We start from the raw sequence: 12937 nt of genomic DNA, 5'->3' as shown, positions 1-12937 counted from the left end.
AGTAAAAACACGACATGTGTTAGATGTTTAAGTTTTATAACCAAATAATCCTTGGTTACTCAAATATGAGTATGAATTCTTACTTAAAAATTTTCAAAATTGTTCGTTGTTAATTTATATAACTTCATGTTTATAATCAGAACTATCATTATTATAAATCACCTTATAAAAATTACCTTTGCAAAAAATTAATTAAAACTAAGATTGTTTAGTTAATATATTATAACAAATATATAGATGGTTCGTTATGCTTTTATCAATACCATTCATTTGTTTTTAATTTATTTTTTACAGAAATGATTTTTATAATATGATTCATAGGATGAATGGTTCTGATTATAAGCATAGAGCTTTATGATTAAAACACTAAGAGTTTTGAGTACGAGTTCTTACTCATCTTTGAATAGCCAGCCAAGTATTGTTCTTTATAACCAAGTAACAAACACCCTGTTATCTTACCCAATACCAAACAGACTTCATCTTCTTCCTCCATCAAGTTTGCAAATCCTCCCCACCATACCTGGCATGGCTTCTCTTCTCCGGCGACCCCAAAGGGCCAACCCCACCACCAATCCTTTTCTTCGACGACCACCTCCAATCCCACTCTTCCATAGTAATATAATTGCAAATCTTCATCCTCCGTCGTGAACGACGGCAATTGCCATGGATGGGCTCCCGTCCCGTGACTCATTGAACATCGTAATCCTCGTTGTCACAAAAGTCGGCTGCCTCCACGTCAATAACTCATAGCTGCATATTTCGTCGTTGTCAGTCTCACTGAGTCGGTGGAATCAACGGTTGGAGGAGGGATTGGAGTCGGGTGGGGTCAATGGAGGATTGAAGATTGAGGACGGTAGGCGGACTGAAGAAGCAGCCGTGTTAGTCATGGCACGGAAGTCTTTGAAGAAGACTTATGCTTGGTCTTGGGTTTAAGGGGTTGGTTTGCGTTTGGTTGCAAAGATACCACAGTGTTGGAATTGACAGATATCTTAAACTATGTCTTTAGATTTTGTTGGTCTTTAGAGACAGAGAAAACAGACGGAAGGACTGAAAGCAATATTGTCCAAATTCGAACTTGGAGAAATAACTTCCCATTCTAAGGGATCCATTATTTACCATTTTTTAATAACTTTTTCAAGTAAAAAACTTCATTTCTATTAGTTCATATTTATTATGACTATATAAATTATAGAGTGTCATTTAGTACTACGGTCTAGTGATATTCCTCTTCACTTGTAAGTGAGAGGTCTTACGTTCGACTCTCGCCAAAAACGAATTGAACCACATTATTATGGCTTGCCCAGTGTGAAGCTTAGCCCAGTCTGACACCCCTCTCCACAGAGATATCTAGATCGTAAGACATTATTGCCTTAGCGCTATTGGAGTATAGTTCTGTTATTTCTGGAGAGTGCGCGGACAGGCTTCCTTTCCTCTTTGCACAATATTCGCTAAGTAGCTCCCAAAATCTTTCCTTTCGTCCTTCTGGCAAGGATTTGAAGGGGAGCTTGGTAGCTAGGAAAGTAAAGGATCGATTCCTTATTCTCCCAAAGGGAGTTGTTGCCGACCCTTACTTCATCATAAAGAGAATCAAGATATCCCACGACAGATTCACTTAGTGCTTATGCCAAAGAGTTGCTTCTAGTACATATCTCTTCGAAACCTTGATACGAAATAGCCCCCTCTTCTCTAACAAGTATTTTTCGGGAGAACTGTATGCTCCATGAAGGGCGTAGACTGACCGATCAGTTGAATCAAAGTAATGCTTTCACCTTGCAACCCATGCGGCTCCACCACAACATTCTTATTGATAAGTTAAATACGGTTCGAGGTAGATACTAGTGTTTGTTTAAAAAAAAAAAGTCTCACAGTAGGCTAGCAATAATGTGCTTCAAATTCTCCTTTGGTGAGAATTAAACCTAAGATCTGTCACTTACCAATGAAGAAGAATACTACTAGATCATAGTATTAAGTGAAAAATCATAGAGCATAGTTGAAGTAGAAATTTTCTACGATCTGAAAATAAATTTGCAGCCTTTTTAGCAAAAATTTAAAGGAAAACTAATGAAAATGGCTTGAAAACTTTGAGTTTTAACGATAAGGACAAAATAAAGGGTAAAGTGAATAGTATCATGTTTGACTTTTTAGTGTTAAAATGTGGTTTTTCGTTAAAGTGAACAGTACCGTGGGTTTTTCATTAAAACTCCCAAAATTTAACCCCCCCAAAAATAATAATAATAAATAAATAAATAAAAAATCAAAGAGCTTGATTGGACGGAGCTCCCTATTATCTACTCCAACATGCTGGTGTCTAATTATACACGTTAAATCCTTTTGCAATCATATTTGGGAGAATAATCAGTTGGGGTGAGGTGTTTGTCTACCTTCATAGCATGTCCTTTCATTTTCTTTAGGCTTAATTGTAGCAAGGGTTTTGAACTTTATTTCTAGTTTAATTTTAATCTTTGCGCTTTTATATTAGTTTTTTTAATCCTTGAACATAATAATGTTTGCATCATTGGGTTTTTTCACTGACGTCGAACTTTTTTTGGGTTAAATTTAAGGATATATTATGAACTTTAATTTAAAGCTTCAAAAAACAATAGAAGAAATTTGAACTATAAAAATACAAATGAAAATGGTTGGACTTTAGCAACTTGTAAATATTAGCAATGCAATTTTAAAGTTGGTAGAGGATTACACTATAGCAAAAACTTAAAAACTAACAAATTACATATTGAACTACGAAAAAAAATTCCCATGCATTCAATTTTAAACAAAAGAAAATTAGGTTTTTTTAGTTTTTGTTTCTCTCACTTTCTAATTTTTAAATTCATTTTTAGTGATGTGGGATGAAGTTTCTAATATACTCCTAAATATAATGGAAAATGTATTAGTGAAAAGAACCAATGTTAAAACATATTATTAATTCAAGGACTAAAAAAACTAATATGAGAGTTGAGGGACTAATATTAAACTAGAGGTAAAATTCATGGATCATTGCTATAATTAAGTCTTTTGTTTAATTCAATCATATTTCGCTTTGTTTTGGAAAAATTACACATAGAGTACACTTTTAATACTTAATTTTATATTGAGACAACACTTTTTTAAACATTTCAAAGAGAGACAAAAATTAATATATGTGAAAAATGACAATATGGGCTTTTATTACTCTGGAATTTAACTTACAAAAATACCCTTCAATAATGTAGACATTAGCATTACAATCATTACCTATATTTCAACCCTAAACCCAAAAGCCAACACTCAACAAAATAAAAAAGATAATGAGACTAAGAACAATCCAAACACTTGTTTTAGATTCCAATAGTTGTCCAAATTTCTGAACAAGATCCACAGGGAATGGGTAGTAAATACTTCTCTTTATAAAAGCAAATAAGCTTGGTCCAAGCTTCTCAAACAGCTGAGAAGCCATTAAATGCATCCAAATCAAGATTTCTTTTTAGTTCCTGATGCGTAAAATAACTAAACACACAAATTAAACCCTCTTTTTATCAATTGTAGTAAAGTATGTAAGTAGGGATCGTTCTAGGCCGGGGATTAGGAGGGATTGCTAAATACTTGAAAACTAACTTAAAAACATAAAAACAAAATTTAAAACACTAAACTAGACTCAAAGAATGCAAAACTATACTTTAAAATACTTAAACAAACATAAAACTCAAAACAGCAACCTAATGACTCAAAACTGCCTAAAAACCACTTTCTGGGCAGTTTTGAGAACCTAACAAGAACTTGGACGAAGTTGTATGAAAACTTGAATCAAAACACTTAGAAACACAAATCAAACCACTTTCTAACTAATCTAAGACTTCAAAATAAAGGGGGATTTGTTTTGGACGAAAATTGAAAACAAAACAGAAACTTTAAAACAAAACAGATTGTAAAACGTTTTTGGATGAAAATGATGGATAAAAGGCTAGTTAGGAGGTCTTCTCCACACATGACACACTTGCAAACAAATTGATTTTCAGTTGTTCTTTCAATAAATTATGAAACTCAACACCCCAAGTTAATTAGATACACTTAAATTAACCTTCAAGTTCTCCTTAAGTTAATGAATTGGATGGAAAAGCGCATACAACAATTCAAAGCATTCCTCAAAGGTTCCTTACGTGATGAGCACAATAAAGATACAATCAAGAATCATGATGCACAATGAGAACTATAAGTGTTGACGAGGCATTCGTTACTATGATGAGCATGAAACTAGTGCCAAGAATTCATTCAACGCGATCGTTTTCAAGCGACCTTCACTACTTGTGATTATAAGATTGTAACTATTAGGTGAAACTCCCTCATAATCTAGCATCATATTCATGCATGAAAACTAAGCGTGCACTCTCAATCAACATACACAAATAAGTTATCAATCAAGTAGATGAACGAATTGAATCCGCAACTTATGAAATAACAATTGAATGTAATCAAATCATATTGCAAGCATGTACATGGTTTCGAATCACCCCCCAACTAAGGGGGTTTAGTTCCTCATTCTTGCAATACAAAGATACATAAAATTAGACATTAAAATCAAAGGAAAGAAAACACCTAAAATGCTCCAATTTGGAAAGCAAGTGCATCAATGGATCTCCCTTCCTCCTTGTTGCGGCATGAAGCTTGTGGACAGATTTTTGGGTGGATTTATGGTGTAGAATGGATGGGGAATGATATGGAGGGGTTTAGGGTGAGTGTGGAAGAGTGTTTGATGGTTGGAAGGTGGTGGAGAACTAGGCAAAGAGGGTGGAAGAAGGTGGAGTGGCTGTTATGTTTTCTAGGCACTAGAATGGTGTTTTTGGGGTGTTTTGCTTCCTAGGGTGTGTATGGACGAATTTCTGTGATAAAATGATGAATATGGGGGATTGTTCTTTGGCCAAGGGGTGTAAACATGTATTTATAGGCCCCAAAAACCTTAGAAAATCAGGTTAGGCTAGGGATGAAATGCATGGCAAGTTGGTGTGTGTGGTGTGCAATGGTCCAAGGGTGAAAATGAAGTGATGATGCAAAGTGTGAAGGGTAAAATGGAGTGGTGTTGCAGCTAGGGAGCATGAATGATTGTGTACATTGCATAGAGATGGAAATGGAGGTGAAATGTGTCAACAAATGGGTCAAAGGTGCAACAACATGTGTGACAAATGCCCTTGGATTCCAAATGTGAATGATGGAGCATCAATTGGTGCATGTAATGGATGTAAAGGTTGTCTAAAATCTAATGGGTGAAGGGAACAAGAGGTATCAAGCAATTGAGTGAAATAATTAAATGAATTAAAGCATGAAATCAGAAATTATGTAGGGGACAAGAGTGATCAAGCATGGCATGGGAATCCAAAGGGAATTCTATGTGTTTTGCATGGCAAGGAGTGTGCAACTTGGAGTGACATTTTTGGGCTGAATTCTTTATCTTTTGGACACTAATTCTTCACATTCTTGGCCTCTTTAGTTCTCAAATTCGTCCAACCACTTTGGCCCATGCATTTGCTATCCATTCCAAGCCCGAAACATGCTCCAAAGGCCTCCAAAATGCATCTTCTTGCATACTTTGTACTTAGAGTCTTTCACTTTGCATGTGGGCTTCTTTGCATGTGTATGAGTTGTCATTGTTTATCCTTGCAATTACACACACACAATTGCACACACATATGCCCAAAACGTCCATCCTCATGGATGCAATCCATTTGAGCCCAATATTGATCCAACATGCACCAAAATGCACTTTTCTTGCCAAGGTTGTTATTAAGACCTACAAACAAATGAAAATGGCTTTAAACACTAAAATAACTAAAGAAACACAACGTAAACGCACAAGAACAAGCCAATTAAGTCGCATAAATATGCTCCTATCAAATTCCCCCACACTTAGCTTTTGCTAGTCCTCGAGCAAAACAAAGAAATGAAACGAAACAAAACAAATAAAACACAACCTAAACCTTCCAACATTTGCCTCAGGGATTTCCAATGCACATGACATGTTAAAAATCATTATCCCCACAGATTTGAGTCATCTTTACACTTAAGCACATACTTAATCATAGTCACCACTTACTAGTTCACAATTAATCAATTAAAACAATGTTTTTGATGTAGTAACATGCCTTAGAGAATTCACTCAATTCCTTACAAGATATGCACTCAATTTTCACTCAGATTTTCCAACTACACACCCTATACTAGTTATATGTGAGAAGATTGATGTAGATATGAAAATGAATGCTCACATATATGTATCACAAAGAAAGCAATTTCTGGAGTTAATAAGCATGTTTAGATATGATCTCATGAATGGAATGCTATTACTTAGACGCGAGAACCAGTGACACCATATGCTCATACCAAATTCAAACTCCACAAATTGAAACACATAACACTCAAGATTGAAGTCAAAGGTTGTAACGGGCTTGGGGTGTTGGCTAACAAATGAAGGATAGGGATAACAAACGTTCTTAAAGCAATAGCAAGAAAAGTAATGAAATGGAAACTTAGAATTCACTTAGATTGCAGTAATCAACTTTTAAACACGAAGGGAATATTCAAGCAATATTTAGGGCCGAATTCAATGTTTTGGACCCTTTCTTCAACAAGCAACACTTTAAAACTCTTTTTCACATATTTTTCAACTCCTTTTCTCTTCACAGCTCTTCTTCTTTTCATTCTATTTTTCACGAATCTTTCTTTTCTACTCGTGCCTTATGAATGATTTTGGCATACACACACACAAGAATCACTTCCCCCACACTTGTTTTCTGCCATACATTAATCAAAAGGAATTCAATTTGACTCATACTTTACTATGCTTCAAGAACAAGGGTATGGATGGTCCTAAACTAGGCTAGGTAAGGATAATGTGGTTTAACAAAGAATGTAGGCTATCAAGGCTCAATGGGGTTAACTTAAACATATAACGATATGGGATACATGGCAGTTTGGCTTTGGTGGTGGTAACTACACAACTTCATCTTGAATATGTGTTATGCAAATCAATAGCATGCTTTGAATGAAATAGGCATGAGTTCTAGCATTTGGAACTAAATGATGAAACGCCTTCTAAGTAATAACCAAGCAAAGAATAATGAGATCATGCAACGACTTTAGAAAACAATAATGCACAGATTTTAACTCTCCAAATAAACATTTAGGCTCAATTCTCACAAGGTTGTAGCGTTAGTTTGAGTTCTTTCCTTCAAGTATGTTACAAAAAACTAATTTTTTTTCTTTTATGATTACATGTGATTTCATAAGTTATAACCACAATCACGCATAAATAAAGAGTAAATCAAACTTTCATCCATGTTTATAACTCTCTTTAACAGTCATGCAATTACAAACTGAATCCTCATCATTGTGTTGGAAGGTACCCTAAGACACAAATAAGCGCACAAAAACAACTCTTTTTTGGATTTTCAAAAACAATTTTTCAAATTTTTATGAATTTTCGGATTTTTATGTCAAAACACACTGAAACACTCCAAAACAGCTTAAAAATACTTAAAACAACAAGGAACAACACTAGAAGTAATGGGTGATAAATTTCTACGAATTTCATGCAAAACAATGGTTACCAATTCCCCCACACTTAAATCAAACATTGTCCTCAATGTTTCAAGCATATACTCACACCAAAAACAAGCAAATAACAAACGACAAATAAACATGACAAATATGGCAAAGTAAAAACCAGACAGAGTAGAGTTTAAGAACGCAAATCTGGTTTTGGAGATAGTTGATCTTGTTGACTTTCCACAGCTTTGAACTTGAACTGGATTGGAATTGTACGGCGAAGCTTTGCTCTTTGGTGATGTTGCAGTTCCTTATTTGTTCTCCAAGCAGATGTGGCAGCCGGTGGATGGATGAATAGTACAAATTACGCGCTTTCTGACAAAGCTGCCCGTAATTTCCGCAAAGCTGCAAGTTGCATGTGACGAGTGACGACACGTCTGGACAAATTGATCTTTTGAAATCCGGGGTTCGGCTCGTGGTTTCTGAGCATGCCCATTTTTTTGAGAAATGAAACGCCTCTTTTGAGAAAAGAATCCGGCTTTTGAGAAAGGAGCCTCGACTCTTCGATTTGCGAGAGGACGCTTCTTCGATTTCTGAGGAGCGCCTCTTTGATTTCTTCTTTTTATAGAGGCGTTAATTTTGTTCCACAACACACTTGAGCTCCCTCCTGTAAACACTCCCTTCTTGCACTTCCGAAATCTTAATCTGTCCGATCTCTTCTTTCTCCAAAACCTCTGAAAAATGTCTGGCCCTTCTGATCGTCGTTTTGATTTGAACCTTGGTGAAGGTGCATCCCCGCCTTCTCCAGACAACGTATGGCGCCCATCCTTCATATCCCCTACTGGTCCTCTCACCGTTGGGGATTCGGTGATGAAAAATGACATGACTGCTGCGGTGGTGGCCCGGAACCTTGTCACCCCGAGAGATAACAGACTGCTCGCTAGACGGTCTGATGAATTGGGGGTTAAGGAGTCTCTAGCTCTTAGCGTGCAGTGTGCGGGTTCTGTGTCCAACATGGCCCAACGCCTATTTGCTCGAACCCGTCACGTTGAATCGTTGGTGGCTGAAATACAGAGTCTCAAAGAGGAGATTAGAGGACTCAAGCATGAAAATAAACAATTGCACAAGCTTGCACACAGTTATGCCACAAACATGAAGAGGAAAATTGACCAGCTGCAGGAAACTGATGGTCAGATTTTACTTGATCACCGGAGGTTTGTGGGTTTGTTCCAACAGCATCTGCCTTCGTCTTCTGAGACGGTACCGCGTAGTGAAGCTCCAACTGATCAACCTCCGATACCTCCTCCTTCCGTGGCCCCACCGACTGCTGAGACTCCGCCGACTACTGCAACTCCGCCGACTACTACGACCTCTCCCAAGCAGCCTTTGTCAAGGCTCCCTCTTGTATTATGCTATGTTTCTTTATTTCCCAGTTTGCTGTTCATTTCCACGAAGTTTAATGTTAAAATCCTTTGCATATTTGTTAATGTTTCAAAATAGAAAGTCACAACCAAAAATAATTAAACAGGTAATAAAATTGACAATCAAGCAGAATAAATGGGTTGCCTCCCTTAAAGCGCTTGCTTTAACGTCTTCCAGCCGAACGATGAACACAATTACTCCCCACTGGAGCCCACGGCATGCAAGGGAATGTCCTCCACAACATGCGCAACAAAGTTCTCATAGATTACATCCTTGAACGGAAATGGATAGTGATGTTTGTTGATGGGTGCGTTGTGTTGCCTAAGGTTTATGTTCATACGCCCACCATCGGGGATTTGTTTGGGTACCTGCACCAAAGAAGGGAACCACCTATCAACTTTAATGGAAATTGGATTTGGATTAGGTGGCTTACCTATGTGTTGTGATGAAGTGGTAGCAATGTGAACATTCTTCCCCATGGTGCGTTCGGCCAATTTGAGCATTTTGAGAGCAGTAGCCGTATGGTCCTTGTGCGCCACTCCAATTCCCTCGTCTTGCATGGTTCTTGATGCATCCTTTGTGCCTGGTGCTGAATGGTCCAGTCCTATCTTTTCAATTTTATCAATGGCACAACAAGAATGAACAACATTAGGAGTCTCAATGGATTCAGAAATTTTGAAACTAATCATGTCACCACCAAATGCCATAGTGACTAATCCTTTGGCCACATCAATCTTCGTTTGAGCCGTTTTCATGAATGGCCTTCCAAGGAGGATGGGCAATGAAGGGGCATGGTCCGATTCATCCATTTCGAGGACATAGAAATCTGCCGGGAAGATTAAATGATCAACCTGCACTAAAACGTCTTCCAAAACTCCCTTTGGATAAGCGTTAGATCTATCGGCCAATTGTATGATTACACCATCATTTTTCAATGCTCCTAAGTTCATAGATGCATAAATGGAATATGGCATAACATTTATAGAAGCACCTAAATCAAGCATGGCAGATTTGAAACGGGTATTACCAATGACACACGGAATTGTAAAACTCCCCGGATCTTTGCATTTGGGGGGTAGTTTATGTTGCAAGATGGCGGAGACATTCTCACTTACATGTACCACCTCTTTCTCCCGGACACGTTTCTTTGTTGTACAAAGCTTCTTTAAACACTTGGCATACTTCGGGATTTGCTTTATGGCATCAAGGAGGGGAATGTTGACATGCACCTTTCTAAATGTCTCTATAACATCTTTTTCCTCCTCTTCGTTCTTTGATTGAAAAAATCTGCTAGGAAAGGGGACATTGGGCAGATTAGTGTTCGAAATCACAACATTTGGAACATTCTTACCTGAGGTGGACGGATGGGATGTCTTAGATGGCTGCGGCATGGGTGATGGTACCTTTGCCGTGGGGTAGGTGTTCTCATCTTCTTCGAGTTGTATCTTCTCATCTTCCTTGTTTCTCACCTCTTTTCCACTTCGTAATGTGATAGCCTTTGCAGATTCGAAGCCACCCATTGGATTGACCACCGTAGTGCTTGGTAACTTACCATTTTCACGGAATTGCCCCAAAAATTCGGCCATTTGGCCCATTTGCTTCTTCAGCTCATTAACCTCATTTGCTTGGTTCTGCATTCCCTGCGCCATGGTGGTTAGTAACTGATATGTTTTATCATCATTCATAGACGTACCTGGGTTAGTTTGGGAAGATTGTGCCTGAGGAGGTGGTTGTGGTTCCATTGGCCTTGGAAAGAAACCCGGGGGTTGTCGGAATCCACTTTGTTGGCCATATTGTGGTGCATCTCTCCATCTGAAATTGGGGTGGTCACGCCATCCCGGGTTGTATGTATTGGAGAAAGGATCATTCCTTGGTTGGTTTTGATTCCCATAACCCACAGCATTGGCCGATTCCCATCCTCCATTCTCAATTAATTGAGGGCATTGATCAGATTGGTGTCCTTGAATGGAGCATACACCACAGATTGTAGTTCCTTGCGTTTTGGGGCCTTCAACCAACTGCGATAACATAGACGTAAGGTTAGCCATTTGGGATTGTAACTCAGAAATAGAACTTACCTCATTGACATGATGTGGTCGTGGGGTGTCTCTTTGCCCAACACCTTCATATTGTTGTGCATTGAGTGCTCGATTCGCAATGAGAGTTTTGGCATCCCTAGGTGTCTTATCCACTAGAGCTCCTCCCGCGGAAGCATCCAACATTTGCCGTTCAAGTGGTAAAAGACCTTCGTAAAAGTATTGAAGAAGTAACTCCTCCTTCATCTGATGTTGTGGACAAGAAGCACCAAGTGATTTAAATCGTTCATAATAAGATGGAAAAAATTCACCTTGGCTTTGCTGAATTCCACTTATTTTTTTACGAAGAAGAATGATGCGAGAAGTTGGGAAAAACTTCTCCAGAAACGCCCTCTTCATACTCTCCCAAGATGTAACTGTACCGGGAGCCAACTCGTATAACCAATCCTTGGCTTTGTCCATTAAAGAGAATGGAAAAGCCTTCATCTTTAAAATACTTCCGTCAACGGTAACCGGAGTCATACTTGAGCACACCACTTCAAATTCCTTCAAATGTTTGTTCGGATCCTCCATGGAAAGCCCATGGAACTTTGGAATGTGGTGGAGCAAACTTAACTTTAACTCGAACTCTTCGGTTTTACCTTGAGCAGCCATGGGATATTGGATACACAATGGTGCGGCATTATCCAAACCCGAGGCGGCAAGCTCCTTGAGTGTACGGTTGTCCATGGCTATACCTTGCTCTTCTCCACCCACTTGTGCCGTGGCCTTCTCTTCAACCTCAACTTCTTGCTCTTCTAATTCAGGCTCGGGACTAGGAGGATTAGACTCTTGCAATTTCTTTTTCCTTCTCAAAGTCCTCTAAAAATCACCGTCAAAGTCGGAGATATGCTTACAAACAGGTTGTGAGCTGCGGGTCATAAACTAGTACCTAAAAACAAAGAAAACAAAACAAATCAGCAACTTAAACAGAAACTTAAACAAAATACAATAATTCGAAAGAAAACAATCCAAGAGATTAGCAAAGTTGCTAATCCCCAGCAACGGCGCCAAAATTTGATGCGTAAAATAACTAAACAAACAAATTAAACCCTCTTTTTATCAATTGTAGTAAAGTATGTAAGTAGGGATCGTTCTAGGCCGGGGATTAGGAGGGATTGCTAAATACTTGAAAACTAACTTAAAAACATAAAAACAAAATTTAAAACACTAAACTAGACTCAAAGAATGCAAAACTATACTTTAAAATACTTAAACAAACATAAAACTCAAAACAGCAACCTAATGACTCAAAACTGCTTAAAAACCACTTTCTGGGCAGTTTTGAGAACCTAACAAGAACTTGGACGAAGTTGTATGAAAACTTGAATCAAAACACTTAGAAACACAAATCAAAACACTTTCTAACTAATCTAAGACTTCAAAATAAAGGGGGATTTGTTTTGGACGAAAATTGAAAACAAAACAGAAACTTTAAAACAAAACAGATTGTAAAACGTTTTTGGATGAAAATGATGGATAAAAGGCTAGTTAGGAGGTTCTTCTCCACACATGACACACTTGCAAACAAAATGATTTTCAGTTGTTCTTTCAATAAATTATGAAACTCAACACCCCAAGTTAATTAGATACGCTTAAATTAACCTTCAAGTTCTCCTTAAGTTAATGAATTGGATGGAAAAGCGCATACAACAATTCAAAGCATTCCTCAAAGGTTCCTTACGTGATGAGCACAATAAAGATACAATCAAGAATCATGAAGCACAATGAGAACTATAAGTGTTGACGAGGCATTCGTTACTATGATGAGCATGAAACTAGTGCCAAGAATTCATTCAACGCGATCGTTTTCAAGCGACCTTCACTACTTGTGATTATAAGATTGTAACTATTAGGTGAAACTCCCTCATAATCTAGCATCATATTCATGCATGAAAACTAAGCGTGCACTCTCAATCAACATA

At 37.9% G+C, this 12937-nt stretch overlaps 1 protein-coding gene across 1 annotated transcript; it reads right to left on the bottom strand.

The window, feature by feature from the left end:
• Nucleotides 1-9258: 9258 nt before the first annotated feature.
• On the bottom strand, nucleotides 9259-11579 carry LOC126617072 (uncharacterized). Its single transcript, XM_050285141.1, has 3 exons — nucleotides 11285-11579; nucleotides 10289-11182; nucleotides 9259-9305 (listed from the first exon to the last, which is right to left on the bottom strand). The coding sequence occupies exons 1-3, from the start codon at nucleotides 11544-11546 to the stop codon at nucleotides 9259-9261; spliced, it is 1203 nt and encodes a 400-aa protein (XP_050141098.1). The 5' UTR covers nucleotides 11547-11579.
• Between the last annotated feature and the right edge of the window lie 1358 nt (nucleotides 11580-12937).

The sequence above is a fragment of the Malus sylvestris genome, chromosome 3 (genome assembly GCF_916048215.2).
Source record: "Malus sylvestris chromosome 3, drMalSylv7.2, whole genome shotgun sequence".
Lineage (NCBI taxonomy): Eukaryota > Viridiplantae > Streptophyta > Magnoliopsida > Rosales > Rosaceae > Malus > Malus sylvestris.
The sequence above is the reverse complement of the archived record's forward strand: the minus strand, read 5'-3'. Positions and strand labels throughout refer to the sequence as shown.

What these genes read in the sequence shown, in the direction of transcription:
- LOC126617072 (XM_050285141.1), bottom strand. Translation starts at nt 11,546, where the DNA reads ATGGAGGATCCGAACAAACATTTGAAGGAATTTGAAGTGGTGTGCTCA. An exon ending in TGGAATTCAGCAAAGCCAAG is followed by an intron (nt 11,183 to 11,284) that starts GTGAATTTTTTC and finishes ACTTTTACGAAG; the next exon opens with GTCTTTTACCACTTGAACGG. An exon ending in ATCCCATCCGTCCACCTCAG is followed by an intron (nt 9,306 to 10,288) that starts GTAAGAATGTTC and finishes TCTTTGGTGCAG; the next exon opens with GTACCCAAACAAATCCCCGA.